At 37.1% G+C, this 25,013-nt stretch overlaps 1 protein-coding gene across 1 annotated transcript; it reads left to right on the top strand.

Annotated features, from left to right (window-relative positions):
* Positions 1–3,318: 3,318 nt before the first annotated feature.
* Positions 3,319–13,117, top strand: lnpa (limb and neural patterns a). Its single transcript, XM_044019527.1, has 13 exons — positions 3,319–3,411; positions 4,620–4,705; positions 5,010–5,051; positions 6,655–6,842; positions 6,932–6,990; positions 7,076–7,116; positions 8,847–8,930; positions 9,024–9,075; positions 9,163–9,384; positions 10,465–10,570; positions 10,796–10,866; positions 11,859–12,014; positions 12,119–13,117. Exons 2-13 carry the CDS (start codon positions 4,679–4,681, stop codon positions 12,289–12,291), a joined length of 1,221 nt encoding a protein of 406 aa, XP_043875462.1. The 5' UTR covers positions 3,319–3,411; positions 4,620–4,678; the 3' UTR covers positions 12,292–13,117.
* Positions 13,118–25,013: the final 11,896 nt, after the last annotated feature.

The raw sequence follows: 25,013 nt of genomic DNA, 5'->3' as shown, positions 1-25,013 counted from the left end.
AACAACCATGGCAGCAGCCATAACATTAATCTACACAGGTTGATTAAGTGGAGGGGACAACCAAGGCTACACTGGCTAGGTTAGCATTAGCTGCAGTGCACTGTTTGAGTTCTCTGTTTTGAGTTACATGGTAGAGGTTTACACAAACAAAGGCTGAATTCCTTAATCTCTGCAAGTGAAATACCTTTATCATTAACTTTGTATCACAACTGAACTTTAAAAACAACTCTAATACACATTACCTGCAGTGAAACAAGCTAGACAGTGACAAAAGCCACCACCAGTCACAGCTAACCATATTAGAAGGTGACCATTCAAACTTTGGCTACAGCAAGTGGCTAAAGCTACGGGGGTGGCAGCTCACTTTAAACTGAAAATAGAGCAAAATAGATGTTCAAGTTTTAAAAATTACATTTAGAAAGGGTAAAGTAATGACTGAGACAAACATGTGGATCAACACTGGCTACATTAAAACTTTGTGTTTAAAAAACAACAATAAAAAACACAATTGTGCTCTCCCCCTACTTTTCAAACATGGTAGAACCAGGACATTTAAATGGACTTTTAAGCCTCTGTATATTATTTTACCTGACAGGAAACAGGTGAGTAACATGGAGCGGTGTTCCCATGGTGTTGGCATTACTAACCTTACCATTAAAAGTACACTTGTGACTGCTTATGTGTGTCTTTCATACTCTGTTAATGAAACTAAAATTAATGAAATACAAGGTTGCCACAAACTGTAACAATGAATGTTCCTATAAACACAGACAAACACACAACATAGAGTAAAATCATACATTTTGTATGATAGTAGTGTTTGAATCAAGTAATTTGTTTAAAATGTTTGAAATAATACTGAGCTTGTTGCCATCCACACCACCCCTGCTCAAACACCACCTCCACCACCTTAGTTTGTTACCTGCTTCATAATTTACTATTGCACTAATTTTTCATGCATTTAATATATAACCATGGAGTCATCATGTTGTAATAAGCTGGACTTTGGCCTTGCAGTTACAAACCAAGGTGTTGCTGAGATTATGTAAGGTTATACTGTATACTGTGAATGAGCTGAGATAAAAACAAACCTGACATTGATATTCAAACTACACACTGACTGCACAGGTGTATTATGTAGAAGCCAATACATAAATACAGTGTACATTTGTTGTGTTTGTTTGTGTTTTTTGTCTTTAGATTACATTTTTCACCCAATACCGTGGGCCAGCATATACTTTCCTAAGCATCCCCCGCTTTAAATGTCCAAATACTTTGGCTTCAGATAATATATATAGTATAATAATACTATCACTTTTCTTAATTTTGTACAAGGGTGGACTACAGTACGTGTGCTTCTTGGTAGTGGGTGATGGGCATACAGTTCTTAGAATGCAGGCATAAGTTAAAGGCCAAAGGGTAAAGTTTGCTGTTGCATGTGTGCATGTGAGTGCATTTGTTTGGAAATTGTGTCAGAAAGATAATAAATTCCCTTTAAAATTGTGACAGCTGTGTCATAAATGTTCAATGTAGGTCAGCTATCTATTTGTGCCAGGGTGAAGCACTGGAGCCCATCTTGGAACTCATCTCAGAGTCAACCGTGATGACTTTGGAACACTGGGGACAAATGGCACTGAGGGAAACTTTACATTTTTTCAATTTCTATTTAATTTTTTTCAGTGTGCATGAGCTACTCACTGTCTGAGTCTTTACGTTAACAGCAAACCCAAAGCAGAAAAATAAGAATGTATACTTATGTGTATGCTGATAGACTTAAATAGCATTGTGTGAACTAATTTCACAATTGTTTGAATGTAAAGGATTTTGTATTTGACATGTTTTCTTCATGTTCTGCAGCCCTATACAGCCTATTTCCATCTCAGATGATACCTCGAGTGAATTAATGGCGTGACCTCAGCCATATTCTGTTGCTGAAGCAGAAACAGCTTTTCCATGGTAACTGGATGAGAATCACAAAGACCAATTGTGAAAGAAAACATGTGGGAACATCACCTGTTTAAATTCTGATAAATACAATTCCCTTCTGCTTAGCCATAGGCTGCCCCTAAATTCCAAATAATAATAAATGTAAAGCATTACATTTACTTCTTTAGTGTTACTTAAACACTGTTAGGTTTACTATGTATTGTGCGATGGCAGGACAACCTGAAGAAGTGGCCTCAGCTAATGTACACTACCACATTTAACCACTTTATTAACTCCATTTCTACAGACAGTGAAGCTATAAACAATCTGATAAGCTTCCAGGTGTATCAGTACTTACATAGCAAGGTCAGTTGCATTTTTGCTAAAGGAGGTGGAACACAATCTTTTTTATTTAGGCAATCCTTGAGCCAAATGAGAGCCTTTTGGTGCTTTTCCACGATGCAGTTCTAGCACGACTCGGCTCGATTCTACTCGGTTTGGTATCAGACACCTAATTTTCCATATAGTACCTCCTCAACATAGGTGGGGTCAGCATAGCATGGCTGCATGAAACTGCTGTGACATTGTTTTATATGCGTCACACACAAACCAGTGACAGGCAAAGCAGTTAATTTAAAAGATAAGTTCAGTACTTCCTGCATGATGGGAGCACAGACTCCATCTGACACAGTCATTGAAGTAAAATACAGCAGACCAGGTTGTGATTCCGCTAACGATCGCCAGTGCTGGAGCTAAATACACCAGACTCCTCTGTTAGATACTAAGATTTTATACATTTCCTTGCTAAAGGAAATAGAGATTGGAGATTAACATGTTTACATGATTTTTAAGTCTTTTTAACTACAGTTCAGCATCGTTCAGTTTGATTCCTGTGTCGGATGTTGCACTCATGACTCTTCCAGTAACAACACTCTCCCCCAGTCAGTGGTCGGCAGTCTGTCATTTTAGTATTGGCTCAGCTCGCTTGGAACCTCACCAGAGCAGGTACTATTCCTAAAGGAAAAGCAAAAAAAAGCGAGTAAGTTGTGCTAGAACTGTATAGTGGAAAAGCGCCATTAGTGTCCCACATCACCAAGCCTGGGTTTCAGTTTGTACATGATGTACAAACTGCAGGATGCTCATGCATTGCAGGAACAGCATGATCCTGCGGCCAAGCAGCTGCCACCTCAGCTGACACTGTGTTTTGCCACTGGAGATAAGTAGCTTAGCCTACTAATGTTTCCGCTTCTGCTTGTAAAGTTCCACCCAAAAACATTACTCCAGTTGTGCCTCCAGGAAACAAGGTGAATAGTATGTGGCGCACTTCAGTCAGAAACCAAGGCCCTACAGCCCTCAAACACGTCCCTGCTGTTAAATGACACTCCCCCATTTTGCCACACACACCCTCTGTGTAAAGCCAGGAGCAGAACTTTCCGTTCTCCTGCCACAGGCGTAACAAATCTCCACACTTCAGCTGTACAGGAGGTACACGACTGTATTTACTATGACTTGAGTGTCATTCTTTTAGTCGTCTGTCTAGCTGTTTGCAAACGTTAACTAATTTGTGTAACTAACTTGAGTTAGCAGTGGCTGCTGGTTTGTGATGTGCTCTGCTACAAGCTAGCTGTTAGCTAGCCAGTGTTAGCTTGTATTAGTACGGCGCTAAAGACTTGTTTACTGTCTGTTAATGCAGCAAGGTAAAAGTTGTTTAGGACATGTGGTTGTTGCATACAGGTACGTGAAGACGTCACCTCAGCCAGCGTCGTTTGGAAATGTCATTTGCCTAGACTAAAGTTAAGTTTGCTAAATTAAGTCAGCGAATGTTTACCTCTGCCTAGTTACTGATGACACAGAGTCTGTTTTAAGTTTAACTTGTAATAGTACGTGTAGTCGTAGTTGTGTGTTTTCTAATGTATGTCTGTGTTGGTTTCAGTGGGTTCACATGTAACTACAGATAAAGCGAGCCTGCATCTCATTTGAAGCTATAACATGGAAATCTTTATTAAAATTATTTGGTGCAGGGTTAAACATGACAGTAAGTTTGGAAGCAAGAGTCTGCAGTCCAGCCAATGCTGTGGCATTGTTAATGACTTCATGTTGAAAATATGTGTAGGACACGTCATTGAGCAAACTCCTATCATACATGGCTGCTAGAATATATCATAAAAGTTAAAATGATAGAATGTAACTAACACAACTTGAAAGAAAATCTGCACAATATGAGGTGAGTTTTGTTGTTGTTGATGATGATGATCTTTAGAAATTAGGGCAGCCATTGGTTGATACGTTTTTCTTTATCTAATGCTGCAATGATATAAACAGATATTGATGATATTGAACTGAAATTACTTTGCTAAAACATTTATTGACCAACACTTATGGTCTGTCTCCTCAGTCTGCACTGCAGTGTATTTGTATAGTTTAAAGTATGTTATACATTAAATGGTTAATTGAAAAATGTACTTTGTCAAACTTTGGGATCAATAATTAAGTTTTAATGCACTTGGGAATATTTATTATGTTTCTAAAAACAAAACATTGTTAACGTTCATAAATAGGTAATAATCACTGGCTCTTTCCAATTACCAGAAATGGCTAAAATCAACCAGATTACATCTACCGCTAATCTTCTGCAAGAATCAGTTGTAGCTCTTTCCACCTTACACATTGGATTCTAACTCTGTTTTCAACAGGTGGAGAGAAAATCAGAGCAACCTCCCAGTAACTGGAAAACCTTGACTCCCTCATCAACATGGGGGCCGTTGTCTCACGGTGGAGGGTTTGTATTTTGATCTTTATTTATGTCTTATGTTAATTAGAAATTGTAAATCCTTACACACTAAGTTTCTACATACGATTCCACCAAATATGCACAAATAGTCACAATTCAGATGTTTATGTTTATGGTAAAATGACATGCACAGCCCAACTATCACAGCAGCAGATGAACACACACAACACAAAATGTGCAATTGTGTGATGATGAAAGAGGAACTTTCAGATCCTCTTATGAAGTTGCATGCACAAGCAGAACTGTTGTTGTCGCAAATATCGTGATAATTTTCCAAATATTTGTTTTGCAGGCTAAACCATCCACTGTAGAGCTTCTGGAAGGAATTGATAAGGTATGTTTAATCTGAAAAAGTTTCCACTCAGACTTGTCAAATATCTGAACACACTATTTTCATTTCTATAGAACTTTGTTCATAGTATGGTGTAATGTTATTTTTCGCTCTTATTTTTGCATTGAGTGTAAGATGACATGCTATAAAACGACCAAAGCATATAGCCCAACAAATCCATGTGCTAAATATTTTGTAGTATTTACTGCCTAACCTGCTCAGTGGACCTTATGTGCAATAAAGCAAGCCATTAAGTGTGTCATTAGAGCGATAGATGGACAAAGCCCTCATGAACAAGAAACATTTTCACAAACATTACCAAAAAGCAATTGGTGTACTTAGAAGAATGTTACTTTACAAACTTCTTTAAAATTACAGACATTTATTTTACCTTCCAGACGAAAGACAAAACACTTAGTGATTTTTTTTCATGGGTAAAGATAATAAAGCACAGCTTATTACCGTTGTGAGGTGGGGAAATGCCTCAGATAAGAACTTCAACAATAAATTCTGTCTTTATTCTTTTATGTGATGTTTAGATTCAAACAAATGGTGTGCTTTACAACAAATCCCATGAGGTTGCTATAGACACTTGCAGTCAGTCAATGAGAGCAGCCAAATGAAACATTATCAGTAAAACTGACCAAATGCATCTGTCAGCGTAATGATGCTCAATGATGTTTATAAAGACCACTCGATCCACAGACACCCACTCCTCTGTCTTCCTTTAATTATACATATTTTACACATTTTATCACATACTGCTGTATGGTTCTGCATGTATTTTGTTCTTAGAACTTTTCAAAGTCTGTTTAAAAAAATGCATGGGTGTAAATTTAGCTGTGATCATACAGTAAACTGTTTTTAAACACTCCTGTGGGGGTTCTTTAAGCGTGTACCATCGTTTGACCATGAGCAAAAGCTGATGCATCGTGAATGCCAAATCCTCATTTGCTGACTGATGGGGGCTTTAGTTTTCTTCTGCAGTCAAGCAAGTGTGAGGGCTATTTTGGGCACCTGCCCTTGAAGCAACAAACACTTCACGTACACACTGAAGAGGTCGGGTGACACTGAAGTTGTGAAGAGATGGGTGTTTCATTTTCTTTAAGAAATCAAATAGAAACCTGTTGCCTCTTTTGGCAAGAGCTTTTATGGGACCTCATTTTACATATGCATGTTTATGCCAGGTACACAACATGTGCATGATATACTGCAGTGCTAAATGGGAGATCTGTTTATCCACAGCTTAGAGTGACAGAGACACATGTTAGAGTAGAACCATAGTGTCCAAGAGTGGGTCCTGTTCTGTCCACCAACTATTTTTGGACTAGTCTTCCTGCACTTAAAGCAGTGGTATAATATTTCAATAAGGAAAAAAAAAATCCAAAGGTGAGTCATTTGTTAAGTACATAAACATGATTAAACAAAAAGATTTTGCCAAACATTCATTAACATTCTGTATTCTTACTTTTTAATTTCTTCACTGAATTTGCATCATGAAATACAGAGCTGAAAGTTTTCACATTAATGAATAAATTGGCTATTAACTTCATCTGTTTACAGTTGCTGTATTTTTGTATTCATTTGTTGTTTACTTTGTCCACAGGATATACAGGTTCTCGAGGAATACAGTGAAAAGTATCAAAGGCAATTGAAGATATGGGTCGGACGACTGCTTCTCTACTCGTCGCTTCTCTTCTTGATCACGTGTATAGTCGTGTATTTCTGGTACCTACCTGAGCAGTTGATGGGACGACTCATATTGTCACTTCCCTTTGTATTCTTTCCCTTATTGTAAGTATGTACGGTCAAAAACACATGTCAAAACATGTTCACTATGCTGGAAAATCAACATACCTCCATAATTTTCTCTTACTTTTCAGGGTTTGGTTACTTCGGAAAATGCTTGTATTTATTTTTTCTCGGAGAACTGAAAGAAATAGTAAGGATCTTTTAGCTAATCCTTTATTATCTGTTTTTTTTATTGTCATACTGGTGTTGAACTTTCTTAATTGTGTTTTTTCTAGATGAAAAATTAGAAGACCTTATAGCACAAAAAAGAAAAATAGTAAGTGATGTTCATATATTTGTCCACTTTCACTCCTATTGGTTTTCTTTTTCATTTGCATAGCTTTCCTTTAGTTTCCCATGGAAAGATCTTGCTCCAGGAGTACTGACAATAACTGGCATTTTGATTTAAAACTGTGTATCAAATATATACATTTTTACTGTTTCAATATGTTATTTTATGCCAAGAGGCTGACATTTTTTTTAAAGCATCTCTTAACACATCAGTTTACATGATTACTATGACATTTCATGAGACGGTTAAGGAGATGTCATATTTTCCCAAATAAGCTTTCCCAGTTTTAGTATACTGTCATCAATCCTGAACAGTTTACTAGCATTTTATCTACACAATGCCATAAACTACATACCTAAAAACATATTAGAAATGTGCCAAACAGACCGTAGATCAATTCAAATGTAACTTTAAAGTAATGTTTAAGTAATAAGAATATACTTCATTTTCTCCCATGACTTATTTCTTAGCAGAGATGAAATGAAACTGTTGCTCAGCTTTAGTTGTTGCTGGATGTCTTTAGAAAACAAAAGTTAGTAAAAAAAATAGGTCATATTCCCATTTATGTTTACCTGTTCAATGTAGCAGCAGGTATTCAAAAAACAGAAATGTCAAAAATTTGCATTGTCTTTCAACTTAAAATTTTAGTTGCCCTCAAAGTAATCTTGAGCTTGCACATGCTCGATCTAATTTGTATCACGATTAACATTTACAGCAGGTATGAAACGTACAGAATTACAGCACCATCCATATAGCCTTTTGTTTTCCTGTGGCGTAAAGGTCAACAGGAAACAGATTTAATACGCACTAGCTTATAGAGAAATATAGCACCACCTACCGAGGCGGTAAGACTCAGACATACACGGCCTCTAAATAATTTTTCATCTATTGCATGTATACTCAGCTGCCTGTCTTAGTCAGACATCGTCCTTAGCTCGGTTATTCAAGTGTATAAAGCTTGCTGCCATCTCGTATTACTAGCATAGCTATAATTCTCCTTCCGTCCTTTCATCACTCGTGATGCAAAATGCATCACTCCTGTGTCACCACAGAGACGAAAACAAAGCACTGCTGTATTGAGGAACATAGAGAGAGTTGTGTGGCGCTGATAGGCTTAATCAGCTTTGTGTGAACTCATTTGACAGTGGTGTGAATAAATACTGAATTAAATACTTAATTCTGCAATTTATGTTGGAAAACTCAGTATTGCTGTGTTGATCCTGTCAACATTTTCACGTCGAGATACTTTAAAGTCAAATATTGCTGATCCAGATGCATGTGATTGGTACAGTGACTCAATCCTGTAAACCACTACGCTAATGACACTTTAATTAATAGCATTTAGTGCAGCAAAGAAATACATCTGAGAAATTGCTTGTCACCCTCCGTCAAGTCTAATAACTTTCAATAATTAGGGCTGATGGATTTTCACACTCTCCATTATCGAAGTAGTGAATGTAATTATTCTTCATATCATATGTAAACATTTAGAAATGTTTGGATGCTAATGTTAAATGAAGATGTACAATTTGGTGAAGTTTACGATAGCCTTTTTATTAGTCATGTTTAGTTGTTATGTTATGGTAGGTGATTGTTAGATATTACTGTGTTAAAATATAACATCAGATGATCATTAACTAATTACTTTGTTATTGAGCTTATATTATAGAAAACAAAGCTTATACTAATGCGTTTCATATGTTTTGTCTTTGCAGCTTGAAGAAGTTATGGAAACCGAGACATACAAAAATGCTAAAATGATTCTGGAGAGATTTGATCCTGAATCCAAGAAAAAGATGGTAAGTTTTTTGTTAATCCATTTGTCTCCGTTTGTTAGATTTGTCATCTGTTTTTAAACAATTGTCCTGCACTCTTTTGTTATCTGTGCAAAGGAACTGGAATCTACCCCAGTCGGACCTCAGATTACTCCAAAACCAGGACAAGGTATTAATGCACTATGAAGGAGAAACCATTAATTTCCCTACTGTCTGCTGGCCTTCCATACCAACCTGCATTGTTATCTTTTGTTAGAGCTACGCCATCGCAGTGTTATGCCAAAGACCCCCCCGGTGAATATGAAATCTGCGAGTAGTGCAGCTCCTCGCCCTCCTCTTGCCTCTGGGCCCACCTATCCTGGACGATCTGCCCACACTGCTCCAGGTGGACCCCCAGAGAGGAGCCTGTCGGCTATCGCTGCTCAGCAGAGCTTGATGAGGAGGCCTGTGACCCCTGGAACACCTGTTCCAGGAGTTGGTGAGTTACCTGCACACAGGGGGACCACATCATAATGTGGTAGATTAAGGTGTGATTTACTCTTCCTTGGCTCTGTGTCCCCAGTTGCTCAAGGCTCTGTGGTGTGGGGTGGTATCTTATACTTCAGTTGTAATGGTTAATTATATGAATGTAGTTTTAAAATATCTTATTAAGTGGTTCAACCTTTTTTTTGTGTATAATTGTGAAGTCAAATTTATAATATGAAATTCTTATATAGTCAGAATATGTACCATGACAATTTAATGCTTTGTTGTATCTTTTAGTTGCTTTTAAAGATTTCTAAAGCCAGCCAGCAAACACAATTAAAAACTTCCCATAGAGCAGTTGTTATGTGTGGAAGACATCTGTGGAGTGTAAAGGTGTTGAATATTCAATACAATTTATTTCTGGACTATGAACACTCAATAGAAGATGCAAATAAGTGCAAACAGTCAAGGCAGTGTGTTCCTAGAGGAAGCTGCATGCTGTAATTGCAATGTGGAATGCCAACTGTGAGGTATGCACGAGGCAGGATTACATTAACTGTGATTAATTAGCCAGGCCTGCGTTTGTTCTCTGGGCAATGGTGTTGGAATCTCACTAAATGTCTTTTAATGCTTGGTGAAATTGCCTTTGGCATTGGGAACACCTCACAAATGGTTTACATGACTTGATGTTATCACCTGCTTCTGTCGAAAATTGAAAGTGAAAAGCAATTTGATACAAAGAGTCACCACAGAGTTTCCATATGTTGGTAAATTAATAACCAGCAGGATACTGAGACTCTGCCAAGTCTCACAGAAATGACCAGTCATCTTCCTATGATTGCTCTTGATGTTAGATTATATTAATTACTGCGCACCGACACAGTGGGGATTCTGGACGTGCTTTGCAAGTGAGGTAAGTCTAAAAGAAAAAAACGCTTGTTTTGTAAAATTTATCATGGTTTGCGCACTAAACTGTGAATCTCAGGCACATTTTTTTTCAAGGAGATTTACTGTAAGCAGGACTCGTTTATTGCAGTTTTTTTCTCCAGACTGCAGACTTTGTCTAATGGCCATTGGTGTTGTACTTGAACAGGCATGCATCCTCCTGGTCCGCCCCTGGCCAGACCTGTGCTCCCAAGGGAAAGAGGAGCTATGGACAGAGTCATTGAGTATCTTGTCGGAGATGGCCCTCAGAACAGGTACACAACTTTGACACAATGCTCTTAGTAATGCTCTTATATGAAATATGTATAGTTTCTATAGTCATTTTATACATAAATGGCATAACACTTGAAAGTAATAGTAGCAGTGATTTAATGTTGCTGGTGCTTCATTGTTTTTTATCAATAATAAAATGTTAATTGTTTATGGAATCTAATTGCAGTGCTGTATGTGGTCTTTACTGTGTCTCTCCTCACTCACAGATATGCTCTCGTATGTCAGCAGTGTCTGTCCCACAACGGAATGGCATTGAAAGAAGAATTTGAATATATTGGTAAGACTTTGACACATAAAATCGTACTTATATTTATTTGTATGATGTCAAATCACATTAGGGTACTTAAGAGATTAATGTTAAAGACCTTCTACAATTGGAGAAAAAAAAACATGGAACATCAAGCTTGGATGGATTGGATGGAGGATGGGTGGTCATCTGCCTTGACCAGTTGGGTTGTAAGGACACGAGGAGAGAGGATAAATCGCTTCGTTCACTGTAGCCATTTTCAGAGATGAACTTTGGAGAATGTCCATGTGCCTTGTTTTTTTGTTTGGAGTTTTGCTTTCACATATGTTGATATGATGAACACTGTGGAAGTGGTAGATCATAAGATCTACCTCATAACTTCTCCTGATCTCAAATGAGCTCACTTGGACATTGTCCATAGATTTGACTTCTTCTGCAGACACTGGTATTCAAGACCCACCAGACAATATGTAATGCTGTTGTTAATGATGTCACTTTAGTGCATGTCTGAAAGCAGCTATTGATATTAATATTCAGATTTTAACCTGATTTAGACAAGGTCATACTCAACACACAGTCTAATTAAAAACTTATTCTGTTCACATTTTGTAGACCATGTACATATTCCAATCAGATTATAACATTCTTTAACACAACGGTGGATGTATTGTAAAAAAAAAAAAAAGGCATAGTCAATCTATGCTCTGTAACATATAAACATGTTGATCTAAATAATTTTCTTAATCAGAATAAGGTCAGTAGTCCGATTTATTGGTGTCTGTGTATACACAGTGAATCAACACTATGCACTCCAGTGTTTGGCAGTGCAGTATATCATATGGTCTTAAATGCCTCTGCCCCTGTCGACCATGGTAAGCAAAATCAGCTGAAGATTGAATATGCAAACCAGTCCTACATATCAATCCTGGGTGTTTATGCATCTCAGGTATTATTTTCATGTATATTTATCTTAGTGGAGCGCTTGTAATAGCGAGATGACATAAACTCTTGTGTTTTTTCAGCGTTCCGATGTGCATATTGTTATTTCTTGAACCCCGCGAGGAAGACCCGGCCCCAGGCACCCAGTCTCCCCGTGGTCACTGGTGAATTGAAGATGTCACCTGAGGAACATTTCCCACCACCTGGTGCTGGTGCAGACGACGGCCAATCGGGTTCAGGTAGTAATTAACACTCCTTGCCTCTAAATTGCAGCGCTCCTATCTTTGTTTTTCTGTTTCTAATCCATGCACATCCAAACTGAAACACTGTCTGTAATTATTAGGGAAATCCAAGCTTGTTGATACGTCTGCTGAAGTGAACACCCAAGAACCAGACACACCAACAACCACAGAGTCCGATTCTATGTCCGACGAGCAAAACATGCCGGAGTCACAAGACCTGCCCTCTGAGAAATCTGAGGGAGAGCAAGATTTGTCTGCCATGGAAGTGGAGTAAAAACGACAGAGCAGTGATTTCAAGAGAAGTCAGGCTGGATTTTTCTGTTAACTGTAAGAAAATGCCGTAAGTTGGAATAACGCGGCAACAAGCAAGCAGCTGTTGTGATTTTCAGCTTACAGTACACAATGTCCTTTTTTTGAAAATTGTTTTTATAGTTCTAGCAATTGTAATGAATTAAGTATTAAATCACATAGCACTATGATTTGGTAGCAACTGCATCTTTCTCATGATGATTTCATGTCTAGTCCACTTACTTGTGTGTGATGTCTTACTGAGAGCAAATAGTGTGATGCTAAGTTGTTTTTTCGTATTTTCGTTTTGCGTATTTTATTAGTTTTTGACTGAATTCTAACATTTTGCTCTCTGGGTTTACAGGAAATGGTGGAAACAAAGCAAGTATTTTGTGGGAAAATAAATTTTTATTTATGGGAAACTATTTATAAATATTTTTCTACAACACAGTGTCTGTGATGACCATGTTAACTTTGGTAGCACAGTGGCGCTAACAAACTGTTTACACATCCATGGTACTATAATAGGAATGCACATACAATATGTATTTATTGCTGAAAGGAAGAGATTTATGTCGGTACTGTGTGCCTGCTTTAAGTGCCTTGTATATTTTAAGTCTCTGCCTCAGAGTATTGTCGACCTATTTACATACGGAGAATAAAGCGATATAACCGTTTTCAGACTTAAGTGACAAGATCTATTTTCTGAATTGTCTGTATTCATGTTCTGTATAAATAATGCTAAATAAACTTTTGGGGACAACTGTGTTCATGTGTGCTTATCAGGACACATTCGTCCCAATTGATAAACACTGCTGAATTTCGCTGGATGTCGAGTGACGTTTAATTAACATCAAAGCATAAATGGATCAACATCTAAACAGACTTGATAAACACATCTCACATGTGATACATGTGTGTATTTAAAAGTGACAGCCCATTCTTGGTCCTTTTTCTCATCACAGTGCATGTTTTAAGTAGTCCATTTTCATTAGCTGGCCAATCTTGGCTTGTGATCATTTTATTTTTGCTCATTGATCATTTCAGACGGTGTAAGATAATGGTGCTGACGCAGAGCCTGACCGGTCTTGATTGCTTGACCCTCTTCATTTGCAACAAGAAAGTCATTGTGGATACACGCTTGCTCTCTACCGTTCCATATCCCATCTCCCCTGAAGATGCACCATAAACTATCGGTGAGGTCAACACCCCACATCTTCTATGGCTCTTGATAATGTATGTTTACAGAGACATGACCTCCTGGGCCTTGTAATGCATCAATGTGACATCGACAGTAACGCCTGATTCCACCGCATGCTGTTTGAGGTTGACCTCTGACAAGAGCCAAACAGGGAGAAAAAAATTGTCCTATTGGGACATCAATAGGACAACGTTTGGATGTTTTCACACCATTGGGACGTTGTTCAGTATACACAAACTGCACATATGTGCATCATCATAAGTAATACATCACAAAGGATCTCTGGGCTGTGTGGTCTGACAATGTATGTCTGAGTAATATTTCTGATTCTGCAGCACTGAATCATTTCTTGACAGTTGGCAAGTAGAATTATTATTTGTGTGTGAGGTTTTCAACTCTAAAAACATTCAGGCTTTTGTTTTCTCCATAGTGCTTGAAGAATTTCAGAAAGATAAGAAATTTGTGAGTTGCTCATGAAAAATGCCATATACGCTTTCTCTACAGTTAGAATTTGAAGGCATATTTAGGCACACTCACTATTTAGGACGGCCCCGCCACTCTCCAGAGTGTTTATATCGCTGCCATCAAAGTCTGCACTAAATTGGACGTTATCTCAACCTATTGTGAAAAATTCAAAGAAATACAGTTTACATGATGTGAATACAAAGGATATACTCCGCTTTTTGAGTCCAATTGTCCACATGCTGAAAAGAAGACATCTGGATTGCCATCATGGAAACACTAATTGATTTTCAAGGATAACAAATGACATACACAGCCCCTGTGCCAAAGTAATTTTGAGCAAGCGAAGACAATGTACAGTGGGCCTGCCCCAAGGTTCATAGTTCTTTTCACTCTCATCTCTCACATGTGCATTGGAAGCCACTTGACTGAAATTTATACTGATCTTTTATTTATACCCAGAAAAAATGGCAGATAAGAAACATAAGTGTTCTTGATATTGTGTTTTGTCATATCTAGCAGCCTAAGATTGAAATCCTGCGAAACAATTTTCTGAAGAAATGAAAGAGCGTGCCCTCCTGAACCCTGGAGGAAAATAACCCCTCGGTGCGAAGCAGAATATGAAACAGAGGCACAGAATAAGTAAAATAGACAAGTGCACCATGCTTGTCACTTTTCCATTTGCTGCCCCTGAGTGCGAGCACTTCAAAATTCTCCTCATCTCAGTGAAGATCTTCATCGTTATGCTCTATCTACTGTACTGAATATGAAAAAAGTACCATATCAGACCTACTCTTGGTAATAAAGGAGGGGTTCGTAAAGATTTACGGCATTTCTGTCAATCATGAAGCTCAATGTAACAGGAAGAACAACAAAGTCATGAAGCATTCAGCGTGAGCCATTGTGTACTGGAGACGATGTGGAAAATGCTGAGATGAGTGTCACAGAAGCAGTTAACATGGTTGTGATATTAGATGTCCCCTCTGGTTCTTGACAACAGCATCATTACACAGTAATAAGAGCACAATCTTCTTCAGAGAAGCATTAAAATCAAATTAGATTATACAAGAGCTTGGCTTGATGAGCTGTGAGGGGCGATGCTTCCCGAGCATTGGATCTCTGGCTATTACTGTAAAACTCTTCAGCTGTTTGGACTTGAATTGCCACTTGACAACATTGAGCAGCTCCACACAAAAGGTCATCAGCTTCCGAGAAATTAGTTTTTAAAATTCAAGTCATTTGAAACTTACACGCTCAGATGGATGGGCCTCCATTTTTGTTCACCCCCACGTTCTATCTGTCAAATCACAAATGAATGCTGCTGAATGCATGATGCCGGCAATAAAGCACTGCGCTGTAGTTTATACCACAGTGACATTCAGGGATCAGAAAGCATTGTCATTCTCTGTCCTTTGCTGAACTCATTACACCACAGACTGTTGACATCTGTTTGAGCACAATACGACAATTATTACAGCAAACAATCCACTGGTGTGCCTTGATTATATGCAGAAGTACAAGTGCTTTTAGAAGGACAACACAAGCATGAACATATCTACAGCATAATATTAAAAAACTTAGAGGCACTGGGTTAGATCACAGTCACCAAATTTATTTTGGCCTTTTGTGCTATTAATGTTCCTGTGCATGCATAATTTTTGTGCTTGACAATTGATATATTGATTAATTTTATATAGTGCTGGGATGGAACAGAATCAATAACATAAAAACAAGACCTGTTTTATTGCATACATAATAATTCAGTTACAGGGCAGACTCGGGGCATAAGCGGTGACACTGTCTCTCAGTTTCCTTGCTGTTTTAGTGGAGTATTACATACATCTATGGCAAAAAAAAAACTGAATAGAAAAATAGAGTATAGTAGAAAGAAGAAATAAAAAGCTGTGATGACGCACCCCTGCCACTACCTCATGTGGAAATCATACAAAGCATCCTGCAGGCAGCAGGTTCATTTTATAGCTTCATCTATTACAACACTGTCATTGTTAATTGTGTTCTTTTTACCTCTGCAGGATTCTCCAAATTGGTCCTATCGAATGTGACAGGAGGAAGAGCATTAAGCATCTGACAAGATGATATCTAAGTTCAATTTCCTACTCCTCACCTGATTTATACCTGCAGCAGATCATTTTCCTTTCTGTCATAAAGACCTCTATAAATCAGTGGTGCTTATGGAAGCACTACAGAACAGGTTCCCTGGATTTGTATCCCCTGTGTTTGCTATTAGGAAGCCATTACAGCCACATTTTCCTCCTTCAAACAAAAATGATCAAATCTAATACTGGCAAGATTAGAGAGATAAAGAGAAAAAGCGCTGGCAGAGCCGTTCAGCACAGTCCCCTATCTAAACAATATGCTCCAAACTCAATAAAAAAACAGGGCTTTTTGCTGGTGACACCATTATCCATCTGTTTGGACAAAATTGCTGTATCATGGTATAAATCTGTGATACAAGTGACATATCCGCTAAAATAAAAGGGAACATTAACTGCTCTATCTTCTAGAGGCCATGGGACTAGCTGGCTATAAGCTCAGTCAAGTGTGATGGCAGTTATACTGTGTTTTACTAGACTGCAGACAATTATACTTTGCTCCTCTCCCCTAAGAAGACAAACTGCCATGGCTTCAGCTGAAATGATTTCAAATAGATTTTCCAAAATGTCTGTTGCCAGATTGCTTCCATACATTATTTCACTTAAATGGATAGAAAAAAAGAAGGAGCAAATCCACAAATCAATCACAACAGCCTACTTTACCAGATGGAAAGACGGCAGCTTTCAGTGTGTGCATGTGCATGTGTGGTGTGTTGAGGACCAGCAGGAAAGGACAGTTATTGGATGTGCACAGTCCTGTCTCTGCTGTGTGTCTCACTCGTCTTAAAGATGGCACAGTGTATGTACCTCCAGTGGTGACCTGACCTGGCTGTGCAACTGTAAGAGAGGAATAATGTGTAATGAACTGACCCACTGACTTCTGACTCATCCAAAAACTCGCCCATTCAACTAATGAGTCCATTAAGAGAAGAACTTTGCTACACACAGACAACACACACATATGACGTGGTGCTGAATGTGTTGCCTACTGACAATGTTTTGCAACATGGGATTTTGTATCGGTAAGATAATATTGCTCAATCACCAAGTAATGTATGACAACATAATTTGTATTTTATGTCTTTTGTCACATTTTTCTGACATTATCTACTCAGCCAATAAAGATTTCACACATAAAACAATATTAACTCAAAACAATTTAAATTAAAACTAACTGTTCTTCTTCTTAAATAGCTTCCCATCATTTAATTGGTCTGTCTTATCTATAGTCTCTATTATCATTTATATCTTAATAATTGTATTTTTTTTCTGAAATATGGATTGCTGGTCAGACAACAAAACTTTTTAGAACTTGGTGTTCCTTGGTTTTCTGAAAAATTAGGATTTCAACAAACAATTATCTTAATTGATAACAAGCTGCATCCCAACTACAACAATTCAGTGTCTCTAATATAGACATATGCACATTTGCTGTACTCTTACATTTGATACTTTATATTTTTCCTAATAATACTTTTACTTCAAAATCATACATTTATTTTTTGCTACTGTATTCATATGCATTTATCCTTGCAGCACCGTAGCATCTGCTAACAACAATAATTAATAGCCAACAGGAAGCTAAATTTCCAGTCAAGTTCAGTCAATACACAGAAGTGCTAATGATAAGTCGTTTAGTGGACAGTGGGAGAGGTAGCACATCTGTGTAGCTGAGGTAAAGCTGTGTTAACTATAATTTCAAAAATGACAGTTAAGCGTTTCAGGTGAGAAAATACCGGGAGTCCTGTGTTGTTTTTAAACAAACTAGCTAATGCGTCGTTGCTAATGCTAACGACGCAAAGACAAGCTAGCTAGTGAGTAGTTGCTAATGCTAGCGGCGCAAAGAGTGATGCTGCGGTGTGTTTCACATGAAAAAGCTTAAATGGTAAGTGAACTGAACAATGCTTCACATTCAACTGTCTGTAGCCTACTGTAGCTGAATTTACCTTTAATGTTCATTATTTACAATCATACAGAAGCCAAAGATAGCAACAGAAGACTCAACTTAACTTCTGAGTGTCAGAGTCCAACAGAGAGAAGTGGCTGAATTAAAACAGGTAAATGTTGTTTTATCAAAAAATAGGTAGAAAGATTAAACCGTTTTGCATTTTTTAATTATCAACATTGGTTGCTAATAATCTGCTGATCCTTATTCATTCATTCATTATTCAAGTTTACTACATTTTGTCATAGAAACTTGATACTTTATAAAAACATAACCTGCCATAAAGATTTTCGGGTAAGCAATGATGTGGATTTTTCATCAATCACGTGGCAGGGAAAAATAGCCAAGAACATTTGCTGCCCCAATTTTGATTGGTGTCGGAAGTCTGGGCAGCAAAAGCCCACATGAAATTAAATTAAACCACATTTGGAAGTGGCTTTTGCGTCACAACAGCACAGCACATTGCAGTACTTTCCATTCTCCTCCATTGTTGTGTCCGGTAACGTGACTGGGCAATTGTTTTGAGAGCAAGCTGATGCTTCATTACCTCCATTTTTCCTGTATTAGTGTTTCAAACCCATGTTGCAAATGTGAGTACACTTTAGTTGGTACCAAAACAACCCATGCAGATATAGGTCTCATATGTCTGGACAAATAAATCCAATTTGATCACTTGCAAGTAATAGTGCATACAGGCTGCCTAAATCTGATCTGATTTGAGGGGGGAAAAAAATCTGATTTGTTTGCAATCTGAACATAGCCTCAGACTGTGGACCTTTGAGGTTATGTTTCATTAATACTGCATGAAAAAAGCAGCACCTCATTCATTGCAATAGGACCACTCGTAAGTTGCTGCATTTGCTAATCAAATTCATGCCTGGCCCACAACCCCTGTGTGTATAATCCCTCTCTATAGAGGAGGATTTTTTTTCTCACTGGTACCGGAAGGACCAGAGCCACAATATTTAGTAACTAGAACAATTAAATGAATACCAAGTAAAGTTAAGTTTAGTTTGTTTGTTTCCGCTGTCTTGCTTGTGTGCTCACTTTGCTACATTATATTCATTTAAATTCAAAACTTTATCCGTCCCATGGGTAGCAATTTGAGGCAAGCTGGTTGCAATCCTTAAAACAAGACTAATCAATTCAATCAGACACATGAAAAATAATGCATGAATAAAATTTTATCATTTATTCTTGCAATGATAAAAGCATTATAACAGCAGAATTATTCCATATAGGGTTGAAAGGAGGGACCAGTATTACATTGATAGGAAAAAAAGAAAACATATTAAATCATATAGAGTATGGAAGTGTATAATTATACATTTTTGTCTATTGTAGTTTGCAATTATACATTGCAAAAGTTAAATTAAAGAGGCTCCTCACTGCAGGAAGATTAGGACAATAGTCTTACATGTGACATAACAGTTCCACAGACTGTTCCTCAAATTAAAAATAAAGAAAAAAACAAATTTCAGTCAATTAATCTCATATTTAAAACATTATTATTATTCGTATCATTATTATTTAAAGGCAGTTTAATTGATTTGTCATCACACACATATTTGGTCAAGCCCTACATGATTTTTAGTATTATAGTATGATATGAGGCAGACTGATGGTGGCCTCCTGGCCCCAGTGACGAAAATGCATGCATGAAGAAAATGATACAATGAAAAAATGTCCCAAAGGACATGTTGCCTATTGAGTTTGTGTGCCGTTGCACTATTCAATACAGAAAGAGAAAAGAAATTATAGGTTTTGAATAAACAAATGTGTGTTAGTCACATCCAAAATCTTCAGTGCACACAATGAATTGTCTAATGACTGACTAGCAGTTCAAATTCTCAAAAGACACGCACCAAGCTCTCACGACAAGCAACTTTAGACCTAATTAAAAGACATGCATAAATCCAGGTGTGTCTTTTAGCCCATAAGGAAACAGTCTTACATATTATGACACTGTTGCAATTCAGCATTATAGTCATGCACATTTATAATGTTTGTTCTGGATTGATCAAACATCCAAGCATGACTCAATCTATCTCTGTTTTGTGCAGATGTGTGTGAGATTAATATATAAAAAACAGACACAAATGTGCAAAGATTTGTGCTGAATTGAAACAACAGATAAATTAAAGATCTGCTTCGCTGATCTCCATTTTCTAAATGAAAGAATGATTGCCTTTCATGGTTCTTTATCATAATTTTGACTTCCTTTGTGTTTCTTCTGCGGTGTGTTTGTGTGTCTATTTTATTGTGATTCCTGAATGAAGTTGCACAATAATCTACCATCATTTTAACCAATCTGTGTTTGACCCATAGTTCAAGATACTACAACTGAAATACAATATGTATATGTACTGTATATATATATACAGTGTATATATATATATGTATATATATATATATACATACATATATATATGTATATATATATATATATGTATATATACATATACACATATATGTATATATATACATATGTATGTAATGTATGTACATTATGTATGTAATGCATAATGTAGGTCATGTCATGTCATGTCTGACATGTTTTTTCACAGCAGGTATTTTTGACATGAAATAATAGGAAGAACACAGGTTTTACTTAGTAATATTCATTACGGTTCTACTCCAGGTTTAGGAGAGCCAGGGTTGCACGATCCAGTATTGCGCGAGTGCGAGTCCTAACCTGAAGAAGCAGTGTTTCTACTTGGGAAATATATTATTATTTTAAAACTGCACGTTTCCCATATTTGGATGCATTCCAATAAAGTGACTGAGAAATAATTATACTGTATAGTCATTAAAGTCAAATCAAATAATGGGTTAAGACATGGGCACAATACTGTTTGTTAGTGTGAAATGCTGTAATAATTATAATATATAATAAATTATATATTAATTAATAAAATTAAAATTAATAAAAATGATTTTAATATTTCAAAGAGAGAGAAGGTCATTCAAAACAAAACAGAAAACAACAAAAATAGTAAAATCAAGGAAGTTATGTTTCATTTTTGACTTTTACTTTTCTCCACTTACCAAATGCTCAGTGCTCTTGCTACATTATCTTTACATTACATTACATGTCATTTAGCGGACGCTTTAATCCAAAGCGACTTACAAAAGTGCATTTAAACATTTGGGTACAAAAACGAGCTAGAAGTAAGTGAGAGCTTCAAGTAGAACAAACTATGAAGTGCTAGTCATAAGTGCGATGTACAAGTTTGTTTTTTTTGTTTTTTTTGTTGTCTTAGTCGATCTTGCTTTTAAACTAATATTATTATTTCAAACCAGAATATCTTGTTTTATCAAAAAATATCAAATAAGAATATACAGTAATATGTCTATGTATATATATATATATATATATATATATATATATATATATATATATATATATATGTATATACTAAACATACTATCTAGATAGATATTTAGGTATTCGGCATTTTCAAGCTGTACAGTACAAGTAAACAGTCCCTGCCAGTTTCACTCCAGCCGGCCGTCTCTACTTCATGTCTCCTCCCAGCAGCGCTGCTCAAATAAATGAGGGAAACTTGAGTGGAAGTTACCTGACTAAATAAGGGGGAGTTTACAGCGGGGTAATAGTGAAGAAAGCTACGTTAAGAGATGCCCCATCTACGTTCAATACATAGACTTTATGCACTTTGTTCTCTATGTTGTGAATTAATAGAGAAATCCTGCACTTTTAACTTTTCACGGACGTTTTGTTTTCTTCAGTGAGACAGATATCGTTATTTTATCACTATATGTGATATACGTGATAATCAATATATTGCCTTGCAATACAGTATATTAATTATCACGTATCGTATCGTATCGTATCGTATCATGAGCTACCCTGTGATTCCCACCCCTATAAAACATTATAAAATCTGCAATAGTTCTCTTTCTATACTTAACAATAAAAATATAGTCATTGCCTAAAATAAAAGAGGTAGATGTAATGGCTGGAGGTCAAATGTCTGCAGGGGTACGGCACTGTAGAAAGTTTGGGAACCACTGATATATGTTCATTTATAAGCTTTAAATAATATTTGGGTATTTTGCATTGAAAAACAAAACAAAAAAGTTATCTGTGGGGATAGAGTGTGCAGAAAATGACAGTTCAAAACAGTATTTAAGAAATTTCAGAACAGTTTTTCAGTGTTTATTACATCACCAACAGTATGACAGCCCGCTGACAACATTCATGAAAGTAATTAAAGAAAGCTGAGGTGCAAAAACAATCCAGTGCTTCTTCTTTGTGGACATTAGCCTGTTGGCACTGCTGTGCTGTGACTGTGTGCCAGATAGTCCTTTACAGGGATATTCCCTGTTGCCAACCATAATTAATTGCTTTACAGTCTTCGAGGCCATAATGCTCATCAGTTATTAATTAGAAATTCATTTCACTGAATAAATAATGCTCATGATTGATGATGAAACTTGTAATTAGGTTCTTGGAGTAATGCACAGGGGAGAAAGCCTTTACTCTTGAATCCAGGCTATTAAATACTGCTGTTTAAAGGGACTGCTATTCCTCTTGTCATAAAGCTGGGCTGCCACAGTAGCATCTGGATTCAGGGAGCAGGATCATAAGTTGTAATTCACAAACTGTAGGTTATGTTAGGCTACTGACTTCAACAACAAGTCATGATCCTTCAGGCTGCTGAACCATTTGCTGCAGAAAACAAAACCATTCATTCCCAAAGTGTCAGAGTACAGAGCAACAATAACCTGCGATCAAGCTCAAAACATCAGCGTACAGTGTTTTCACCTAAATTAAAACAGATCAGGGTGCTATATGTTACAAACATCTCATGGGTCTCTCCAGGCGTCATATAACCTAGAGTCTTTTTAAATGACGAGAGAGAACTGTGAAAACTCAAGCCTTCTTATGGTTCACTATTGATTTTACACAGAAGACCCAACCGATGTTGATAGTCTTTTTGATATATTTTCTTGCAACCACCAGTCCCTTTGGAGTTCCAAACCAGTCAATATACACCTATTAGGATTTCTCGATCTGAGCCCATAAACCTATGGTGTAGAGTGTTTCCAATGCTCATTGCATCATAATAGCAGGCAGACCAAAAGCTATTACTTTTAGTGGATGAACCATCAACAATTAAATGGCTTTTTTTTGTAATTCTCCTGGCCAATTAACATGATTGACCAGCAGTTGAGAGGAATGTGCACAATGATGCTCCACAACAAAGAGACTGTAGAAAAAAAACAACAACACAGCAGCTGATGATAGCGTAGCCTCATCATGCAGGAATACTGTTACTGGTGCTTTTCACTTGTCATCGCGGGTGGGGGGTGAGCAATGGTTACCCACCACTCCTCCTCCCTTTCACTAACCAGTATCTGCCGTATTAGCAATTTATAATGGCGATCAAGAACTAGTCAGTGGAGAATGAAGACAACTGTCTGCGCCCATTCCTAATTGGCTTTGTGTTCTCTTTCTGATAAATGGCTCACAACTGCTATAGAGTCCTGTGGATATTCTTGCCCTAATAGGACTCAGGAACTGGATTTACTAACAGATAGTGGGTCAAAAAGGACATAGCGAGCAAAAATGTTAATTAATATCAATAATGGCCAATTATTAGTTTGACAGAGGGATCTAAGCTAGCTGTGTGCTCTAATGACTCTGAGCTAACTTGAAGGGAAACACTGGCAAATTAGCATAACTGTGTATGCACACTCCATGGAGGTGCCCAGCAAACATCTGTTATGTTAGAAATTCAAATAGAATTCCTATTAGTAACCCTGGCTGTGGTTGCATAATCAGTCATTCTTCTCTGGCCATTTTGGAGGCACTAACAATGCCCCTGTGACTGGTGGAACTCCTCCCTTTGGGCTTTCCAATCAAATTTGGCCCCATGTGGACCAGGTCCTAACAACAGACGATGCAATGTGGACTTCTGAGGAGAGCTTTGTGCTCTGACAGGAGCTCAATCTATCCACCCATGACACATGAGTGAAGAAAAGAAAAAAAGTTATTATTATTATTTTTTTTTTTTTAATGAATCAATTTGAATATACGAGTTAAGGAACTAGTGTTAAAATCTATCTCTCCAACCTACTGGGATAGAGCCACTTATTTTGGGTGTGTGCCTTTACCCAGTGTCATTGAACTGTTTTCAAGTTGTACTTATGCCATTAATTTTGCTTCAGTACTGAATAAATACATAGTCTGAAAGAAGATGGCTAACAGGGATTTATATTGAGGTTATCTGAAGGCAGCGACTCCTTTAGGATATTGAAAACAAAAAATATTCTGCTAAGGAATTGATTTTCTATTTGAAGCAAATAATGCTAGTTCTCGCTGCCTTATGGGAATTACTGCTACTACTACGGCTGTATAGTGTATAGATGCTAGTGGGTACATATTGCATTGGTTGTTGAACTAGTGTTTCTTTTTTGATCAATGGCTGTTGTTATACTGAAAATATCCACCACGACAAGAATCGCCAATATGATGTCTGCATACATTAGCTATGAAATACAAATGAAATCTTCTGTTTTTTCTGGACAATGTTGAGGTATTGTTTAGTTGCTCTGTTTAGCCTAAACCTTTACAGTGGTACAGGAAAATGATGTGAGGACGAGGCTTGATTACTTTCATTTTTATCTATATCTGCCATCTCAGCGATACATTCCTTAAAACACTGATGAATTTGTATGAATTTTGAAGTATCTTCTGGGGTTCATACTACAGTTATCATGACTCTTACCATTTCCTATAATCCCATAATTAGAATTAGTCCTAATTATTTTATTGTCAGGCCAGGTGTTACTTAATAAAGTTTACCCTTTTTTTCTCAGAAAATTGATAAATACTGCTTAGTGCTTTACATCTTTAAATCTAATTTAACAAGGTTAAGTGTTGACCTGAGAAATGACCTGATTCATTTATATAATATTTAGTTCAAACATGATTTCTATGATTTCATGATTTCTGATTC

Source organism: Solea senegalensis, linkage group LG2 (assembly GCF_019176455.1).
Source record: "Solea senegalensis isolate Sse05_10M linkage group LG2, IFAPA_SoseM_1, whole genome shotgun sequence".
Taxonomy (NCBI): Eukaryota; Metazoa; Chordata; class Actinopteri; order Pleuronectiformes; family Soleidae; genus Solea; species Solea senegalensis.
The sequence above is the reverse complement of the archived record's forward strand: the minus strand, read 5'-3'. Positions and strand labels throughout refer to the sequence as shown.